At 45.2% G+C, this 21964-nt stretch overlaps 1 protein-coding gene across 1 annotated transcript in view; it reads right to left on the reverse strand.

Annotated features, from left to right (window-relative positions):
* Positions 1-21964, reverse strand: part of GALNT1 (polypeptide N-acetylgalactosaminyltransferase 1) — a 375931-nt gene that overhangs the window by 129192 nt on the left and 224775 nt on the right. The window contains exon 4 of the mRNA XM_082258175.1: positions 15754-15920. Coding sequence (XP_082114301.1) covers positions 15754-15920 — 167 coding nt within the window. The remainder of the gene's footprint in view (positions 1-15753; positions 15921-21964) is intronic.

Genomic DNA, 21964 nt, shown 5'->3' on the forward strand with positions numbered 1-21964 from the left:
GGACACCTCCACAGACTAAGGCGGCAGCGGGCGTTTTCGGCTCTCAACCTTTTTCATGACTAAATCAACTTTAGTCGCCATGTTTTCCAGGGCTGCTGAAATCACGGCCAGCAACCCAAACTGTCCGGGAGTACTGTCGCTTTAAGAGTAGGGCTGCAACTAACGATTTTTTTCATAATCGATTAGTTGGCCGATTATTGTTTCGATTAATCGACTAATCGGATAAAAACCTCAAAAAATTGCTAGGATCAGAGATCCCAGCCGGGATCCTAGGTCCTTACTCCTGACTAGACAGATTAAAACGGATTACCTAGAGCAGAGAGGGGGGTTATGTACCAGCTGAGGATGGCCCATGGGCGTAGCCAGGTTTTTTTTGTTCCGCCTAGTTCTACTCCTTGAGGAGGCAATATAACCCACTAGTTATGATTTATGGAGTGCTGTGTCCGTAGATGAACGAAAGGAAAACAATATTTTTTTACTTTCTGCTATAAAACATACCCAATAAGAAAAATTTAAAAACTGGATATTTGTCTTACTGTAAAATCCTTTTTTCTGATGTTCATTGATGGACACAGCTCCATATCTTCTTTGACCCTTGGGTTATGCTGCTCTCCATAGGAGTAGGACTATGCAGAAACAAATTTGACTACTACCCCTAGGGCAGTCAGAGGGGGGTACACTTCTCACTTCCTGCTATAGGACTTTAGTTTGTAATAAGCAGTGTCAGAAGAATACATAACCCAACTCAACAGAGGGGTGGGTGCAGTGTCCGTCAATGAACATCAGAGAAAAGGATTTTACGGTCAGACAAAAATCAAGTTCTCTTTCGTTCATTGATGGACACAGCTCCACATCTTCTTTGACCCTTGGGACGTCCCAAAGCAGTGTCAACATGAGGGGTGGGAAAACACAGCAATGCACAGAATTCCCAAAAAGACTAAAACATAGCCAACCAGGTAAACCAGGAACAACTGGAGCTCACCAACCAGAAAGAATGCACCATCAAGAGGCAGGACAGCAGCCTGCAAAACTTTGCGGCCGAACGCAGCATCCGCAGATGTGAGTACATCCACCTTGTAAAACTAGACTAGGTGAATGTATGCACAGACGACCATGTGGCCACCTTGCACACCTAAACCACTGACGCCTGATGATGGAAGGCCAAGGAGGCACTAAGCTCCCTTGTAGAATGCGCCTTAACAGGGAAAGGATGCTCCCAAACCCTAATAGAATAGGCCTGCACCACCGTCAGCCTGAACAATATGGAAATGGTCGCAGCAGATGCAGCCTGCCCCTTATGAGATCCATCTGTAAGGACAAACAAGGAATTCATTTTTTTAATCTACTCAGTCGCCGCCAGATACACCCTGATTGCCGTAACCACATCCAGGGAATGCAAATCAATTTCTTTTGGATGTTTCGGCTTAGGAAAGCACAAGGAAGGCAACACAATGTCTTCATTCAAGTGGAAACCCGAGATGACTTTAGGAAGGAACGACTGACAGGGACGTAGCACCACTTACTCCCTGTGAACCACCAGTTAGCGTGACCGACAAGGCAACACAGCCAGTTCCAAAACCCTGCGTGCATAAGTAATAGCCACCAAAAAAGCTACCTTCTGTGACACAGTAAGCAAAGGAAGCTCATAAATATTTTCAAAAGGTGGCTTTTAAAGAAAAGACCGTACCAGACTGAGGTCCAACAGAGACCTTAACAGAAGAGCCAAGTGGCGAAACCCCTGGACGAAAGTGTGAACCAAAGGGGGGTAGGTAAGGGCGACTTGTGCAGGGGGACCCATGTGGGAAGGAAGGGCACATAGTGGGCCTACCAACCCAAAGGAAGGGCACGCATCCATCCCAACAATTCCCCAGAGGAGAGGGGGGGCACTACTCACCACACCTGGGAACCAAGCGGGCACCACGCTGGGCAGTTCACCGCATCATCTTGGAATGGGGGTGCTGCCGACCAGAGGTACAGAGGGCTATGCGTCCTAGTGAGGGGTTTCACTGTCTAGTGGGGCAATGTTGCGGCCAACCCAGCTCAGAGCTAAAGTTGGGTCGCACACGCTAACCAAGACTGGGAAGACTAAGTATCTAGGATATCCAGTGCGTCTCCCAGTCCGGCAGTGGTTTGTAGTTCTCACAGGAATAGAAAAAATAAAAAATAGAAGAAAAAAATTCAGTTTAAAAAAGAAAAAATGCCAGGACCAGAGATCCCAGCAAGGAACTAGGTCCTTACCTATAGCATAGAGAGGGAGAATACCCCCTGGGACTGACCATAGGCGTAGTCAAACTTGTTTCTGCCTAGTGTACTACTCCTATGGAGAGCAGCATAACCCAAGGGTCAAAGAAGATATGGAGCTGTGTCCGTCAATGAATGAAAGATAAATCAAATTTCTTCAACAATTTAGGCTAATCTGTATTCTGTTACATATTTTTGGTAAAAAAAAAAAAAAATCCCAAAAAGTGTATATTGATTGGTTTGCGCAAAAATTACAGCATCAACAAACTATGGGATAGATTTATGGACTTTTTATTGTTTTTATTAGTAATAGCGGCAATTTTTAGCGTGACTGCGACATACAAATCTGACACTAAGTGACACTTTTTGGGGATCAGTGACACTAATACAGTTATCAATGCTTTAAAAAAATGCACGGTCACTGTATAAATGACACAGGCAGGGTAAGGGTTAACATCAGGAGCGATCAAAGGGTTAAGTGTGCTCCTAGGGAGTGCTTTCTAACATGTGGGGGATGGACTGACTGCAGGAAGAGAGATCTGTGTTCCTGATTAGTAGCAACACACAAGATCGCTCTCTTCCTGTCTCACAAAACAACGGTCTGCTTTGGCACCAGCCACCATTCTGCCATTCCTCCGAACATTCGCGGGTAGTCGGCGGCCATCGGACCCGCTGATTGGCTCCCGCTGTGTCCAATCACAGAGGGAGCGTAGCTCTGGTGGCGCGCCCTAGAGCCAATAGAAAAAAATCAAGTACAGGTGTGTGATTTTGCGCTTAAGAGCAGCCCTGCCGCAGTGCATGTATGTGGGGTGATCCTAAATTGGGTAATTTCACTATAATTAAAAAATGTCCACATTTAAGATGGAACATGAATAGGAGTATCCTCACTAAAATGCATTATGATCCCTATATATAGCAGAGATTGGTACACATTTGCAGAATAAGTATGTATTGCCAAGAAAGGTCTGGGGTAAGCTGGTAATTTAACATTTAATCAATCACTTTGTGTCAGGTGATGCTCACGAAATAATGCATTCATAAAAAGAAAAAAAAAAAAAAAAAAAAAAGATATGTCCCCAGAGCCAAATTTGACACCATGTAAATGTGTTTGACAAAGGAATTGTAGAAGCTTTATTGATCTTTGTATATGTGAATTCCTGTAATGACTTTGATTGAATCAACCTAAAAAGGGGAAATACAACGCAATAATGCTCATGTTTGTGAAACATTAAGTCATTTGTAATCGAACCTGTCAAATCAAGGTCACTGTATTTAATAAGTTACTATTTAATAAGCCGTTATATTAATGGAATGATCCTGGAAATTCTAGTTTACAAATTTTCAGTAAATCCCTACAACTTAGTCTCAAACATAAGTATATCATGCCAACTATGCAAACTGAACCACAAGACTTCAAGTAATACAAAAGTCTCATTTTTTCTAGTTAAAAATAACAAAAATGTTATATTTACCTGCTCTGTGTCGTGGTTTTGCACAAAGCAGCCCAGAGCCTCCTCTTCTCGGGGCCATATTTGGTGCTCCTGGCCCCTCCCTCCTGTTATGTCCCCCACAGCAAGCAGCTTCCTATGAGGGCACCTGAGCTGAGCCACAGCCCTGTGTGTTCATTCAGACACGAAGCCGCAACCCGGCCCCGCCCCCTTTCTCTTCTCATTGTCTGACTGACTGACAGCAGCAGGAGCCAATTGGGCCACGCTGCTATCTCAGCCAATGAGCAGGGGAGTCCTAGGCAGCCGAGACACTCCTGCAACATCGCTGGATCTGGATGGACCTCAGGTAACTATTAGAGGAGCTGCTGCACGGATTTTAATCTTAATTAATCTTAATGCATTAAGATAAAAAACCTTCTGAATTTAAAACTACTTTAAGTTTTGTAGCAGATCATGCAGATTTGCCTTTTAGATTTGGGAGTAATTCCTGAATCAAAGCCCCATATTATAGGCCGGTACAAGTAGCAATTAGCAGCTAAAGAGTGGGAACAAATGAAACACAAATCTTTTGTGTAAACTGCACAAATAACACTTCAACAGATTGCACCTTGGCCAGTGAAGCATAGGTCCTCAAATCTGCTTGAAATCAAGGGTGTACACAAGATACAAGTCAGATAAAAACGGCAGTCTTTTTAAGCACTTTCAGCAGCTGATTTAATTTCTTAGGCTAGGTTCCCAATTGGGTGCTTCAGGAAAGCATGCAAAACTGTGAGCATTAACACGAGTGAAAAATGGTGCCACAGTGCTATTAATTCTTAAATGGCACTCTAACACATCTTGCTAAAAAAAGTGCCAAACGTTTTGGTTTGGTATTTTTAAAAAGGGTCATGCACATAGGGTGGCCCATTGAAATGATCAGGCTGTCCTAAACATGAAAATATGCAAAACTGTGTGCCCGCAGTCACACCTGCAGAGGTGTGAATGGAGCCTGAGTATGAAGCTTTTTTATCTTTTAATCCTTGCCTATGTTCCTGTCTAACCTGGTGCCATGACCACTGCCTCAGGTCTCAGGCTGGCTCTTTTCTCTTGGAGCATCCTGCTGAGCCATACACATCACTTGAATGGACTAGATTTGTGTCTCCCTACACTGTGTGTATCAATAATAACACATAGCCCTGTAGGCCAGTATGGCAAATGGCTTCACTGCTCCTGCCTCGTCTTTTCTTCAAGCTGACTGGCTGGAGACTGCACTATCCAGTATTAACTCTTTCCTGTGAAGACCAGAAGTTTAGGGAAACCACAGGAGCCAGCAGCACTGAAAACTTAAACTGCAAGTGCTGAGATAAGAATTTTAACAAATAGTTTAATAAAGAATGTTTATTTTAATGTGATCAAGGTGTTGATTTGATTAATATCAAATCGGGACGTCCCAAAGCAGTGCCACACAAATGAGGGGTGGGATAACAGAAATCAAAATCCAGAGGCCCAACCGGAGCCAACTAGAAGCATCAAGGACTCATCGAGCAAAAAGATGAGACCTAAGTGAAAAACCCAACAAACCCTCGAAGTAGACCAACAGTCTCCTCACACAGCGGCCTGCAGGAACCTTGCGGCCAAAAGAGGCATCCGACGATGCCAGCACATCAACCTTATACAATTTTGTAAAGGTATGAACCGACGACTAAGTAGTCGCCTTGAAAACCTGGACCACTGACGCCTGATGGCGGAAGGCCCAGGAAGCACTAAGCGCCCGAGTGGAGTGCGCCTTAACAGGGAACGGAGGATTCTGACCCTTAATAGAATAAGCCTGTACCACCGTCTGTCTGATCTATCTGGAGATAGTCACGGCAGATGCAGGCAACCCCCTTTTTGGGGCCATCCATGATCACAAAAACTGAATTTGTTTTACGAAACGAGTCCGTAGTTTTCAGGTATACCCTGATTGCCCGAACCACATCCAAGGAATGTAACGCACACTCCCGAGGATGACTGGGCTTAGGACATAGGGAAGGCAATACAATGTCCTCATTCAGATGAAACTCTGAAACCAGCTTAGGAAGGAAGGATGGATTCGGACGAAGAACCACCTTATCCCTATGAACCACCAGATGTGGGGAACGACAAGATAATGCGGCCAGTTCTGACACCCTGCGTGCAGAAGTAATGGCCACCAAGAAGGCCACCTTCTGGGATAAAGTAAGCAAGGGAATCTCCCTGATATTTTCAAAGGGAGGTTTCTGAAGAACCGACAACACTAAATTAAGATCCCAGGGCGGTAAGGGCGCGTGCACTGGCGGAGCCAGGTGCCGCACCCCCTGGATGAAATTCAGCACCAAGGAATGAGTAGCCAAAGGTTTCTGAAAGAAGATTGCCAACGCTGAAACCTGACCCTTGATGGAGCTCAAGGACAGTTTCTGCTCAACCCCCTGTTGCAGAAAGGCCCAGATTCGGATCACCGAATAAGAACGTGGAGGAAATCCAAGGGATTCACCACGCAATATAAGACTTCCATGTGCGATGATCGACCTTTCTGGAAGTCGCTTTCCTTGCTTTAATTAGAGTAGGAATAACTGAAGTTGACAATCCCTTGTCCTTCAGCACCTGGGTCTCAATGGCCAGGCCGTTAAGCCAGCGATTGTAAAGCAAGATGGAAGATCGGTCTCTGAGACAGCAGAACCTCCCTGAGATGAAGTCTCCAAGGAGCGTCCGCTACCAGCCTGACCAAGTCGGCGTACCAGGCTCGACGAGGTCAGTCCGGAGTTACCAGGATAACTGGAATTCCCTCCATCTCTATCCTGCGAAGAAGTTTCGGCAGTAACTTGAGAGGATGGAAGGCATACCGTAGCTGAAACTGCCCCAACGGGGCGATCAGCGTGTCTGCTGCGTCCGCTAGAGGATCGCGGGCGCAAGCTACAAACCTCCGCACTTTCCTGTTGAGCCGAGATGCCAACAGATCCACATCCGGGGTGCCCCAATGGAGGCACAGCTGGTGAAATACCTCTGGATGAAGAGACTATTCCTCTTGATCCAGAATCTGACGGCTGAGATAATCTGCCTGCCAATTCTCCACCCCCGGAATGAATACCGCGGAGAGAGCTGGAACAACTGTTCCGCCCAATGAAGAATGCTGGCCACTTCTATGGCCGCCAGGGCACTCTTGGTGCCCCTTGGTGATTGACATAAGCCACGACCGTGGCATTGTCTGATTGGATCTGAACCGGGCTGCCCTGGAGCTGCTCGGTCCAGTAAATCAGACAAAGTCTGATCGCTCTCAGTTCCAACACATTTATCGGTAACCTGGAGTTTATCAGAAAGAAATGACTTCCTCTGGCTGAGCATCGGAGACCGAAGCCACCAGACCAGAGACTCCCTGGTCCGCTCGCTTAACCGGATCCGATTGTCCAGGGAATCGGAATTCCGATTCCATTTGAGAAGAATCTCCTCTTGGAGAATTGGGGTATGAGACTGGGCGAACGGTACTGCCTCTAAGGAGGCCACCATCAGTCCCAGCCAGTTGACGGACAGCAACATCCGAATCGTTGACTGAATCTTCTGGAGTTTCTCCGCAAGGAGAAACACTCTTGCCAAGGATGTATCCAAATTTAGGCCCAGATAGTTCAGTCTCCTGGTGGGAACCAGGGATGATCTTTGGGAAAAGCGAAGAAAAACGCTGATGTCCTGCAAAGATGGGGATATGAAGATAGGCATCCTAGATGTCTATGGACGCCAGGAAATCCCCCTGATGCAGGGAGGCCACCACTGTTCGGATGGACTCCATCTCCCCCAAGACCAGAATTGGACGCACCTTGCCCTCTTTCCTGGGCATTGTGAACTGGTTCGAATAGAAGTCCATTACCGCCCCCCGCAAAGCTTTTAAGCGATCCGGGGATAATCGAATATTGGAAGGGAAGAATCGCACCGGTGGAAGTGATCGAAACTCGATCTTGTATCCCGACCGTATGACCTCGCGAACCCCTTTGTCCGGGATTCTGGAAAGCCATGGATCCAGAAACCGGTGAAGACGTCCCCCCACCCCAGAGATGGGTGGGGGCGCACCTCCAGGCTGTATTGGACTTATCTTCAGGCTTGGCTGCCCTTAGCAGTCTGTGGCAAGAAAGTGCTCTTGCCCCCAGTGAGATCCTTATAATCTCACCCAAACCGGTGATCCCCTTGAAAAGGGAGATTAACCAACCCATTCTGTCAATGTTTGTGAAACTAAACCAATGGCAACCACTGGCCTAAGGGTTGACCCTATCAGGGAAAAAATGGAGTGGAATTCAGCTTCCACTTTTCGATCCACCGGATCCCTTAAAGACGGAGCGTCCTCCAACGGGATAACAGTGGCTTTATTTAAATCGGTGAGTCCAACACTGGTGGTACCGTCCATTTTTTAATGAGGGATTCCTCAAACGGATAGCGCCTAGCAATGCGTTTGGAAATAGCAGGGGTTCGTTTTCGGACAACCCCATTTGGGCAAGGGAAACCCTTCGCCATTTTGGTAGGCTTGCTAGGAATATCAGTCTCAGCTACCTCTGCCGGTGTAACCTCAAGACTTAAGGTTTCCCGGACAGACACAACTAGTGCATCCACCAACGCTTCTTCTTGTGCTATGGCGGAGGCAGAAGCGTCCTCCTCACTGTCTGAGGAGACCGTACCTGAGACAACAGCCCCAGAAAAGGGACCTGCGGCTGCAGTGACCAGCTCAGAATCCGTATCTGAAGTATCAGATAAAATAGGGGTAGGCGGGGGTCGCTTTCTTGATCCCCGTCCCTGACAGGCCACCTCCACCCGGGATACCAAAGACTCCAAAACTGCTGATAATGCATCAATCACAAGTGGGGTACTGGAGGGTCCTGCGGCCACCTCGAGGGGATCAGGTGGGGATACATGTGCGGCAGGGTCCATGATTATACAAGACACTTGCCAGCAAACAAAAAAATAATTGCAAAGAAAAAAAACTTTTTTTTTTTCTTCTTAGTCCCCCCAGCGCAATAGCGCCCCTCAGTGTTACCTGCTTGGACCCCACAGAGAGAGAGAGAGAGAGAGAGAGAGAGAGAGAGCCCAAGGCTCACCACCTGATGCACAGAAGTTTCTATCAACCTGCTCCCAGCACTGTCTGTTACAGACAGGAAGTCTTTGGCTTGCTTTCCCGGGTAAAGGAGGCGGCTCGCTCCGCCCCTTTACACGCCTTCCGGTGCCTCCCAATTACTCCTCGAGGTGTTTGGTCATCTCAAACATGGCCGCCCCCATGCTGGAGACACGAGGCTACGCCAAGAAGGCGGCCCCGCGCGACCTGCGGGAAAATGGCGGCGGCCTGTGGAGGATGGCAGCGGCTTGTGGCAAGATAGCAGCGGTCTGCGGGAGGTAGTCATCAGCCTGTGCGGCCTGCGGGAGGTGTACGGCCTGTGGGAGGATGGCGGCCTGCGGAAGGATGGCGGCCTGCGGAAGGATGGCGGCCTGCGGAAGGCTGTAGTCCAGGCCCAGGCATCGGGCTGTATTGCACCTTATGTATCAGGTAAGATGCTATCACCCTCTTACATGGCCATCCTAATAGTAATGCCAGCCACTGACTTTAGTCATGGTCCCTTGCAGTGCCCCTCATACAGTGACTTCCGATTGTCAGCTCCCAAACCAAGCCTTCTGGTTCCTATTCACTAAATCACCCTCAAGAGGGGGGATCTGTGACACCTGTTATAGGATAGAGGGGGGATCCAGGATTATAAAGGTCCGGTCATCCCAGGGAGGGGCCCGCGTCCACCCACAAACCCGACAGGGGGAGAGGGGGAACATTTTACTCACCATACCGGAACAGGCGGGCGCCAACTCCTGACAGAACCCCTCTCCACCGAGGTGTGGGGGCTGTCGACCAATACGGACGCCGTGACTCCAGTTTTCAACTGGTCGTCGGCGTCCAGGCGAGACGTTTAACTCGCAGGGTCAGTCCCCGTCCAGTGGGACTATGTCACGGCCGACCCAGCGCGGAGCTAGGGCCTGCACGCGCTCGTAGGCTGACTGGGGTGACCACTGGATCCTAACATCCAGCCCGTCGCCCAGTTTCAGCATACTTGCTTGAAGATCTCACAGTAACAACTGGAGAAAAAAGCTGCCTAAAAATTTTTTTCTAAAAAAAAATCTTGCCAGGACCAAGATCCCAGCAAGGAACTTAGGTCCTTACTCCTAACTAGACAGAAAAAAACTGACATCCTGTAGCAGGAAGTGAGAGGATATACCCTCTGGGACTGCCCCTAAGGTGTGGCCAGAACGTTTTCCTTCTGCCTAGTGTCCTACTCCTGTAGAGGGCAGTATAACCCGATTCGATATTAATCAAGAGGACTGCGTCTGTCAATGAGCGACAGAGAAAATAGGTTTAGGCCAGGGCTTGACAAATTTGCCTTAAATCTAGGAGCCAGCTAAAAAAGTCAGGAGCCAGTTTTTTTTTTAAACAACCAAGTTTTATTTAATAAAACGGATAGAACCCCACTCTCCTCTATAGTCCAATTGGATGGAAACAGACTGTCTCTTTCCATCCGATGCCATCTGATCCGATCCACGGGATGGATAGAAAATAGAACCACCATCCGTCTGTTTTTGGCGGACAGGATCAGATGGCGGCAGATTACTGCTCCATAGAGGAGAATGAAGGGTCCGATCAGGTCTGCCTGAAAAACTGACAGGTGGACCTGCTCAGACAGCCCGTGTGAAAGGGGCCTTCGGGCTGTGGCACGGTGATGAGGGAAAAAAAAAAAAAAAAAAAAAGATTATATATATATATATATATATATATATATATATATATATAATTTTTTTTTTAATAAGAATTGAAGAAAAAAAAACAAAAAAAAAAAACATTTTTTATTTTTTTAATAATTAAAAAAAAGAAAAAATATTATTTATTTTTTTTTAAAATTAAAAAATAAATTAATAATAACCCTACTCCCTGTCCACTTACCTTTAAGCAAAGTTAACTGGACAGAGAAATGAAGCCTGCAAAAACTTCCCTCTCCTCTCCTGTTTGGAAGGAGATGGAAAGGCATTGAGAACAGGCATTACTCCCAGCCCCCACAAGAGGGCGTCAGTTCCCCAGCCTCTCTCATCTCACAGAAGGCCGAAAAGCCGGGGGGCCTCAATTTTTGGACGGCGCGGAAGTCCGTGCACTCGGGGAAGGAGGTGGGGGCGCAAAAGGGACAGGACACCTCCTGCAGGGCACCCCAGGCGCCAGGTCGCTAATTCTAGTCGCAAATGCGACCTGGCGCCCAGGGATTGTCGAGCCCTGGTTTAGGCCACCCGCCATCTATCCCCTATAAAGGTTTAACCCCTTGATCTCCCCCAGTTAACCCCTTCACTGCCCTGTCACAGTGTTCACTATATACAGTGATTACCGATCACTGTATTAGTGTCACAGGTGATGCTAGTTAGCGTCAGGGTCCCACCACACCACCGTTATTTAGCGTCAGTTAGAGTCAAGTACACTAACACACATATGGCACTTTTCCACTGCAAGTACCGGCTCGGCTCTACTCGGCCCTGCTTGGCCCGGTTTGGTTTTCCACTGCATGGTACCGCATGGTATGGTGTTGGAACGGTTCGGTATGGTTTGCTTTACCACTAAAGTAGTACTAAAGTAAGTGGGTGGGATAACAACGATTCTCTGACCAATCAGTGGCTAGTAGTGACTGCATGCAAAGGATTGTGGGATATGGTACCGGTATGGTACCTTTGGAACCACAATCGAGGTGGTACTGTTTTAGAGAGCCGTACCGTTCGGTTCCATGTAGTGGAAAAGCGCCACCATACCGTACCGTTCCTACACCATACCATGCGGTACCAGCAGTTGAAAAGCACAAAAGCGAGCCGAACTGTTCGGTTCCATGCAGTGGAAAAGCCCCAATACACACACATACACCTCCATTACTAGTATAGTGTTTGAACAGATCAATATCTGATCAGAACTATATTAGCGTCCCCATAGTTTAGGGTTCCCAAAACGCGGTGTTTGCACGATCAGCACCGATTCCTGCCAGCCCCTGCGTTTAGCCCCTCTGCCCAGCCCACGCTACCCAGGCAAGTGCAGTAATCAATAGATTACTGTCACTTCCAAAAAACACAAATCACACAAAACCGCTGCATTAGAGTCAGGCATGATCTCTGCTAGCACTAGCAGTTTTTTTTTTGTAGAGACCAAATAGTCCTTAACAACCAGGTGCTTTTTTACCTGTTAGTCACACTACTGTACCTTTAAATTTAGTTGATACAATGTCCAAACGGTGGTACAGCAGTGCAGAGGCCAACAGTATACTGACCATGTCAGATGAGAGCGATGGGGAAGCCTCACTGGCAGAATCAGGGTCAGTATATGAACCTGTAGACAGCAGCGGCTCCCTGACAGACAGCTCCAACGACGGATGGGTCCCTTGCTAAGGTCAGGCGTACCCGACCCCATTCTGGAGTTGCTGAGATGCAAGAACCGGATGTTTCTCGTATGCAGCAGAGTGCCAGTACTAGTGCCGCTCACACTTCTCGTGATCTGGCAAGCACGAGCGGCCTAGTACACCCTGGACCCAGTACAACCAGCACTGCAGTAACACTTGGGGACGTGGCGAGTCCCATAAGTGCAGTTGAAGCTGGTGTGGTGGCTAGCACGAGTAGTGGACCGCAGCCACCGCGTATTCGAAGACAGGCAGTAGAGCCCATAGTGCCCTCCCTGAAGCGCTGGCATATCACAGCCCACAGATTCTACAGCGCCCGTACTTCCCCCATTCACTGCCCAACCCGGAATTTGAGTGGAAACAGCTGGTTTTAATCCCCTTAATTTTTTTTTGAGCTGTTTTTCACTGAAGATCTTTACAGATCTATTGTGGAGCAAAGTAATTTGTATGCTAGTCAATTTATTACCTCCAAATTCGCCCCTTGCCAGAGAATTCGGCTGGAATCCTATAATGGTTTCCGAATTTAAGAACTTTCTGGGCCTATCCAACATAGGCATTACAAAAAAGAGTGAATTGCGGTTATATTGGTCTAGTGACCCAATTCACCAAATACGCGTGTTCTCTGCTGCCATGTCCAGTGCTCGATACGAACAAATATTTTGGCTCTTTCATTTCAACGACATTGAACTCTGTCGTCCTCAGGGAGACCCTGAATATGACCGGCTCCACAAAATTCGGCCCCTCGTAGACCACTTTAATCAGCGGTTTGCAGCCTTGTTTACTCCCGAACAAGATGTCTGTGTTGACGAGTCCCTGATAAAGTTTACTGGCCGCCTTGATATCAAACAGTATCTCCCCAGCAAGCGTGCCAGATACGGGGTCAAACTGTATAAGCTCTGTGACAGGGCCACAGGCTATACAGTTAGTTTCCGTGTCTACGAGGGAAAAGATAGCACTGTGGAGCCCCCGACTGCCCAGACTATATAGGGAGCAGCAGTAAACTAGTTTGGGACTTGGTGTCACCCTTATTCGGAAAGGGGTACCACTTGTACATGGACAATTTTTATTCGAGCGTGACACTTTTTAGACACCTCTTTCAATTACAAATTGGCGCTTGTGGCACCGTGCGATCTAATCGCTAGGGCTTCCCCCAACGGCTAGTACATGCCCCACTGAGTCCGGGGGAGAAAGCCTGCTTGTCATGTATACCCGCCATTAAATAAGTGGGTTTGGATGTTTGGGCGGTTAATTTTTTTTGGGGGGGTTTTGCGCGATCTTGAAATTTCAGGGCCTCTGAAACTGACCGGTAGTGCGGAGGTGAAATGCACAATTTACGCCATTAGAAAACCTGAAGGCGGTGATTGGTTTTCGGGGTCCCGTACACAGCTAGGCTCCCAAAAAGTCTCACACATGTGGTATGCCTTTACTCAGGAGAAGCAGCAGTATTTTGGGGTGTCATTTCACATATACCCATGTCATGTATGAGCTATTTATCTTTTAGTAACAACTTTGTGTTAAAAAAAAAACAAAAACAAAAAAACAAAAAAAAAAAAAAACAAATATAATTTTCCCAAAACTTATGGCAAAACATAAAATATTCCATGGACTCACCATGCCTCTTAGCAAATCGCTTGGGTGTCTACTTTCCAAAATGGTGTCATTTGGGGGGGGGGGGGGAGTTGTGCTATCTTGACATTTCAGGGCCTCCAAAACCGTGATAGGCAGTGAGAAAGTGCAATGAGAAATATTCTGAAGATGGCGATTGGTTATCGGGGTCCCGTACACAGCTAGGCTCCCAAAAAGTCTCACACATGTGGTATCCCTGTACTCAGGAGAAGCAGCAGAATATATTTTGGGGTGTAATTACACATATGCCCATGGCATGCGTGAGCAATATTTTTCAAACACCTGTGACAAAAAAAAGTAAATATTCAATGAGCACAACATGCATCTCACTACATTCTTTAGGATGCCTACTTTCCAAAAAGTGGTAATTTGGGGGGGTTTTGTACTGACCTGCCATTTTAGCACTTCAAGAATTGAGATAGGCAGTCAGAAATTAAAGCTGTGTAAATTCCAGTATTTACACCATAGTTTGTAGACGCTATAACTTTTGCGCAAACCAATAAAAATACGCTCTTTGAGAATTCTTTTTGTCAAAGACATGTAGCTAAATACATTTTGGCCTAAATATATGACAAAAACTGAATATATTGGATATTTTTTAACTGTCAAAGTAGAAAATGTCAATTTTTGGCAACATTTGTGGCTCTTATTTTTTATTAATATAGCAAAAAATAAAAAGCGCAGAGGTGACCAAACACCACCAAAAGAAAGCTCTGTTTGTGGGAAAAAAAGGACGTAAATTTTGTTTGGGTACAGCATTGCAAGACCGCACAATTGTCAGTTAAACGCAGTGCCGAGTTGAAAAAAGTGGTCTGGTCATTAAAGCGGTTGTAAACCCCTAAAAAAAAAAAAAAAAAAAAAAAAACCTGCAAGACAAAGGCATAATGAGCTAGTATGCATCACATACTAGCCCATTATGTGTAACTTACCTTAGAACGAAGCCCCGACACGGACCCCCGGACATCGCTGCGGGCGCTGTCATGATCCCTCGCCGTCTCTTCCGGGTTCGGCGGCTCCGGCGCGGTGATTGCCCAGAAGAGACGGCTCCGGCGCGAGGATTGGCCGGAGCCGCGATGACGTCACTCCCGCGCATGCGCGCGGGAGTGATTTTCCGGCAAGCTCCCGGCAAACATAATTGAAGGTCCCCCCGGACCTTCAGAGCGCATGCGCCGCTCGCGCGAGCGGCTGCATGCACTGCAAATATCTCCTAAACTGTGCCGGTTTAGGAGATATTATTTGTACCTACAGGTAAGCCTCATTATAGGCTTACCTGTAGGTAAAAGTGTCAAAAAGCGGGATACTACCGCTTTAAGCAGAAAAATCATCCGGTCGTAAAGTGGTTAAAGCATACCTTGATACTCCAGTGAAATTCTTGTGTCTTATTTAAATGCATCACAGTTAATCTCCATGGATCATAATAAAGTTGTAAATAGATTATGCTTCCAGTCCTCCTTGAAGCCTCCAAAGACCTTGATTTTTAGGTCTTATTCACTGGTCATATGATCCTTCCCTGCTCGTACCCAACCACAAGGAAAGATCTGTGAGAGATGTCTCTAACCATCGGCTTGTATGCTCTATACACACTTCTCCTGTCTGTGTATAGTGTGTGTATGTAGGGGGAACTACCAGGGAGGTGACATCTCCACCAATCTTTGCTGTTAGATCCACCCCCTAGTGACTAGGAACACAACTGAATGAATAGGAAGGAGGCAGGGAGGGTGGTGCTGGTCACTTATCACTTTGTATATGCCCACAAATAGGACTCTAAAGTCATGTGGGCTGCTTAGAACGGGACAAAGAAGTTGTGAATGGCAAACATATTTGCTTTAAAGACACTTAATTATGCTCAGAGTTGGGAGGTGTGAAATGGCCTGCACCACTCAGTACTCAAAGTACGGCTTTCTAGTAATAATAGTTTTCTACTATTGTAGGAACTTGGTTATAGTACATGTAAACAATACCAAATACAACTATACAAAATCTTGAGTATTAATCAGGTACATGGCACTCACCTCGTTCACTAGCATCATCCACAAGAATGATCTCTTGAAGAAGGTGTCGTGGCGATCTATTTATAACACTGTGCACTGTCCTTAGTAATGTTGTCCACGCTTCATTGTGAAACACTATTACAACACTTGTTGATGGTAAACTATCAGGATATACTTTTGTTTTACACCTGAAAGCAAACAAATTAAAAAAAAAATAGATAAAAATGAACAAGGTAACAAAACAGGTGCATAAAAGGGCAAAAATAAACAAGTTTAAAGAAAGCAAATTGCCACTTACAGTTAAGCAAGCATTTCCAATTGACTACACTCCGGCTTTGATTTAGAGTAGAGTGCCCCAGGATTCCTGAAACTTGGGAGGCTCTGATTTGCAACCATATTTAAACTATGAAGTTATCACCTGTGACTGCCAGCTTGGGGCTTCTCCATTCCAGGCCTCACTACTGGCCAGCTACATTGGTGAACAGTCCTAAAAAGCAACATCCAATTTCTTCCAAGCATTGAGGCTTGGAAGACATAGGAGGGTGGGCTAGAGCTGGAAATTAAAGATTATTCTTCACATTCCAGAATGCATGCTTTTCAGGGAATCACAGGGCACCCAAAGAAATTAATCAGGAGAACCTGGAAATGCCTGCTATTTACAGTAAATGTAATTTTCTTTACTCAACAGGTTTACTTTAGACTCGTTTTACAAAAAATATTGGTTTAACCCTCCTCTTATGTTAGAATTCCGTTACTATCCATGATGTTATGGTCAGTTTTGACCCGTGTTTTAAATCAGCCATAAAATACCCTCTGAATAATTATTTATCATCAAATTTGTTTCTTACCTCTTGGTTACCTTGTTAGGCTTCTTTATCCTTGAAAAGATTGGTTTTAATATTTTTGGTGTGACCCCTAGACCTTTCTTTTGATAGCATACCTCTCATTGTCAAATTTAAAAAATGGTAAAATAAAGTCAGCAACTCTGAAATGAATTTGTCCTATGTTTCTTCACTTTATTTAGAGAAGCAGACAAGCAGGAAAAGAGATAGGCCCCTCCCTAACTACAGCTCACAGGGTTGAGAGGGGATTGGCTGTCACTTTTACTAAGCAGAGAGAGTGTTTACGATTTCTGTTTTGGCACTTATTAGTGTCCTAAAATCCTATATTATAACTGGGTCAGAATTGACCCTAACACCATGAACGTCTTAATTTTCACCACAGTATTTTATAATTTAGTGAAAAGGATTATTTTTCTATTACATTGTTTAAATAGAGGTTCCTGACAAAGTAAAAAAATCTTGATGCAATAAACAAATTTATGTGATACTTATAGACATTCAAAACCTGAAAACGGGTCAGTTTTGACCCTAACACAAGAGGAGGGTTAAAAGAGCTAAGTGCTGGGTAACGCACACCTTAAAAGTGGTTGTAAACTTCAGGCATGAAATACACCGACCAAAATTATAAAAACGCAACACTTTTGTTTTGCCCCCATTTTTCTTGAGCTGAACTCAAAGATCTTAGACTTTTTCTATGTACACAAAAGGCCTACAGTATCTCACAAAAGTGAGTACACCCTTCACATTTTTGTAAATATTTTCACTTTGAAAAGATCTATTTCCATGTCAATGTATATCTATCTATCTATATACACACACAAACACACACACACACACACACACACACACTATCTCACATAAGTGAGTACACCCCTCACATTTTTGTAAATATTTTATTATATCTTTTATATGTGACAACACAGAATAAATAACACTTTGCTACAATGTAAAGTAGTGAGTGTACAGCTTGTATAACAGTGTAAATTTGCTGTCCCCTCAAAATAACAACACACAGCCATTATTGTCTAAACCGCTGGCAACAAAAGGGAGTACACCCCCAAGTAAAAATGTTCAAATTGGACCCAATGAGCCAATTTCCCTCGCTCTCACTCTCTCATACTGGTCACTGGAAGTCCAACATGGCACCTCATTGCAAAGAACTCTGAGGATCTAAAATAAAGAATTGTTGCTCTACATAAAGATGGCCTAGGCTTTAAGAAGAGTTCTAGGACCCTGAAATGGAGCTGCAGCATGGTGGCCAAGACCATTCAACGGTTTACAGGACAGGTTCCACTCAGAACAAGCCTCGCCATGGTCGACCAAAGAACTTAAGTGCACGTGCTCAGTGTCATATGCAGAGGTTGTCTTTGGGAAATAGACGTATGGGTGCTGCCAGCATTGCTGCAGAAGTTGAAGGGGTGGGATGGGGGTCAGCCTGTCAGTGTCCAGAACATTCGCCGCACACTGCATCAAATTGCTCTGCATGGCTGTCATCCCAGAGGGAAGCCTCTTCTAAAGATGATGCACAAGAAAGGCCGCAAACAGTTTGCTGAAGACAAGCAGACTAAGGACATGGATTACTGGAAACATGTCCTCTGGTCTGATGAGACCAAGATAAACTTATTTGTTAGATGGTGTCAAGCATGTGTGGTGGCAACTAGGTGAGGAGTACAAAGACAAGTTTATCTTGCCTACAGTCAAGCATGGCGGTGGGAGTGTTATGATCTGGGGCTGCATGAGTGCTGCCAGCACTGGGGAGCTACAATTCATTGAGGGAACCACGAATGCCAACATGTACTGTGACATACTGAAGCAGAGCATGATCCCCTCCCTTTGGAGACTGGGCTGCAGGGAGGTATTCCCACATGATAATGACCCCAAAACACACCTTCAAGATGACCACTGCCTTGCTAAAGCAGCTGAAGGTAAAGGTGATGGACTGACCAAGCATGTCTCCAGACCTAAACCCTATTGAGCATCTGTGGGGCATCCTCAAATGGAAGGTGGAGAAGCGCAAGGTCTCCTGTCATCATGGAGGAGTGAAAGAGGACTCCAGTGGCAACCTGTGAAGCTCTGGTGAACTCCATGCCCAAGTGGGTTAAGGCAGTGCTGGAAAACAATGGTGGCCACACAAAATATTGACACTTTAGGCCCAATTTGGACATTTTCACTTGAGGGTGTACTCCCTTTTGTTGTCTTTTGTCTTTTGAGGGGACTGCTAATTTACACGGTTAAACAAGCTGTACGATCACTACTTTACATTGTAGCAAAGTGTGATTTCTTTAGTGTTGTCACATGAAAAGATATAATAAAATATTAAAAAATGTGAGGGGCGTACTCACTTTTGTAAAATACTGTATTTCTCTCAAATATTGTTCACAAATCTGTCTAAATATGTGTTAGTGAGCACTTCTCCTTTGCTGAGATAATTCATTCACCTCACAGCTGTGGCATATCAAGATGCTGATTAGACAGCATTATTATTGCACAGGCGTGCATAAGGCTGGCCACAATAAAAGGCCACTCTAAAATGGGCAGTTTTATCAAACACAACACAAAGCCACAGATGTCGCAAGTTTGCTGACTGCAGGAATGTCCACCAAAACTGTTGCCCGCGAATTGAATGTTCGTTTCTCTACCGTAAGCCGTCTCTAAAAGGGCGTTTCGGAGATGACACATTGTGTGTTTTTAAACCTTTTTTTAATATTACCTACGTGCTCCCTCAGTCTTACTTGAAAGGGCCTGGAAGTTCGCCCAATGTATTGTAAGCCACAATCACACTCTAACTTGTATACCACGCCTACAGTGGAGCATGTAATTATATCTTTGATAGTGTATGTTTTATTTGAGGCTGAAGCAGTGAATTCCTTAAGTTTTTTACAGTTGACCTTAGAATGTCTGCATGCTACAGCACCCACAGGCATAAAAGCCTGATAGAAAGGAAAACAATGTACTCTCTGAATAGACAGGAGGGTCAACTACACCAGGGGCCAACCAGTCCCTAAGGGTTTGTGCCTTTTTATACACAAACCTGGGTCTAGGAGGAAGGACTGAGCCCAATACCCTATCCTGTCTCAAAATAGACCAGTTCTTTTCTATGATCTTCTCGATCTTTTTATACTGAAGGTTATAATCAAAAATAAGTCTAAAGTTGTTACCACTAGCCAGCTGATTAACATTAGATTTTGGAGCTACTAAGGTACTCCTATCCAGCTGTATGACTTTTGAAACCTCCTTAATGAGCGTATCCTTACAATAGCCCTTTTGAACAAAGCCGTCAATCAGTATCTCTGATTGTGAAACAAAATCGCTCTCTGAGGTACAATTGCGTCATAATCCAACAAATTGGCCTCTGGGAATGTTACGGTGCCTAGATCGATGGTGATGGCTCTCAAGTGGGATATATGCACACCGGTCTGTCGCCTTAAAATGATTACACATCTTAAAGTGATCACCTTCTATTGAAATGTCCAAATCCAGAAACACATTTTTTCTTTTCTAATATTCCAAGATCGAACAATGTTTTTATTGTTATTTTTAACTTCCCTATGAAGGTTTCTTAACCACTAATATCTCCCTCCCATATCAAAATCAGGTCATCTATATACCTGTAGTAACACAACAATTCAGGGGGGCGTCCACAGACCACCTCAGCCTCCCAGTGGGCCATAAACAGATTGGCCACACTGGCAGCAAAACGGGCTCCCATGGCAACCCCCCTGCTCTGTAGGTAGAATTGCTTATTGTACCAAAAATAATTCCTGGATAAACAAAAGCTAAGACACCTATGTAGAAACACAATATTCTTCTTAGGCAAATCTGAGGATATAATTGCCCAGTTAACAGCTAAAAGGGCCTCCTCTTCTCCTATGATGTTATTTAGCGAACTCACACCCGCAGTTACCATCATAGTGGAAGTGGTACACGTGAGAGATTCAAGGATTTGGATGACATGTTTTGTGTCCTTTACATAAGCGTTCGCTTTAACTACCAGAGGCTGTAGGAATACATCTATGTATTGACCTAATCTCGCTGTAAACGAGTCAATCCCATTTACAATGGGACGTCCCGGTAGCTTTTCGACATTCTTGTGAATTTTCGGGAGACAGTAGATTATTGGTGTCCTATAGAACAGCAGGTCTAAGTATGCCAACTCTTTTTTATTCACAACGCCTCTATCTTTTCCCTCCTCTATAAGGACATGTAACTCATCCTTATAAGGGATGAGTGGATCTTTACTTAATCTATAATAATAATAATATCCAATGTGTCTCTGCGTCCACCGTCCCTGTGTCCTGAAAATGCGCTACTGCGCATGTGCCGCACGGACAGCCAATGGGATGCAGAGCCTGGCGCTGGGTGGGCGTGTATATGAGCGGATCCCCGCCCAGCACGTACCTATGTGGTGAAGACCGCGGCTCCGGTGTTCTCCATGAACACCGCTGCTTCTGTCTCATAATGCCTCCTTGGAAACAATCCTTCTTACAGGCTGGATTGAGAAGACTGCGGCTCCATAATGCCTCCCGTGGAAAAATCCATCTGACGGACTGGGCATGCGCAGTAAATGACGTCCACTCCAGCTGACTGCTCCGCTCAGCTGGGGTTGACGTCAGTATTACGTGTGCGTAGTCCCTCAGATGAATTTTTCGGCAGGAAGAAGAGCTGACTGGAAGAGGTGGGGAGGCAATATCAGACAGGACAGCGGCCGAATTCATTTAAAGCAGCTCCTACATATCGTAAATACTAATCATAACAAGTAAATAAAAAAAAAAAAAAAGAAAGAAATTAATGACAGAAATTATATATATATATATATATATATATATATATATATATATATATATATATACATATACATACACACTACACACACACACACACAGATATATATATCTATCTATACACATATATATATATATATATATATATATATATATATATATATATATATATATATATATATATATATATATCTGTAGCGAGGTTTCCCCTTATACAAGTTGTAAAAGACTGCTGCTGGACATTTTAAGGAACTCGGCTCCATCTAGTGGCTAAACTGCCACACTGCAGCTTGGTGATTTTCATCAGAAGTTTCTAGTGGCTAAACTGCCACACTGCAGCTTGGTGATATTAATCAGATGTTCTTTTATACTACAATACCCACAATTCAGTTGGAATACCAGGGTGCATTGCTTCACCGCACAGCCTTTTGGGGGAGGCTTTATAAAGGAAGGGAGGAGCCAGGCTCTGTCTCTTGTCTCCTCACACAACAACTAGAAGGAAGCAAGTGCTGTGGGCTGATGCTGCGGACTAGGCCTGAAGCCTGGGCCTGAAGTGACTGAGTGGAAGCATTTCATCTTCAGTAAAGGAGCCTTCCCAGAGAACCCATT

Source organism: Pelophylax lessonae, assembly GCF_965119305.1.
Source record: "Pelophylax lessonae genome assembly, chromosome: 5".
NCBI lineage: Eukaryota > Metazoa > Chordata > Amphibia > Anura > Ranidae > Pelophylax > Pelophylax lessonae.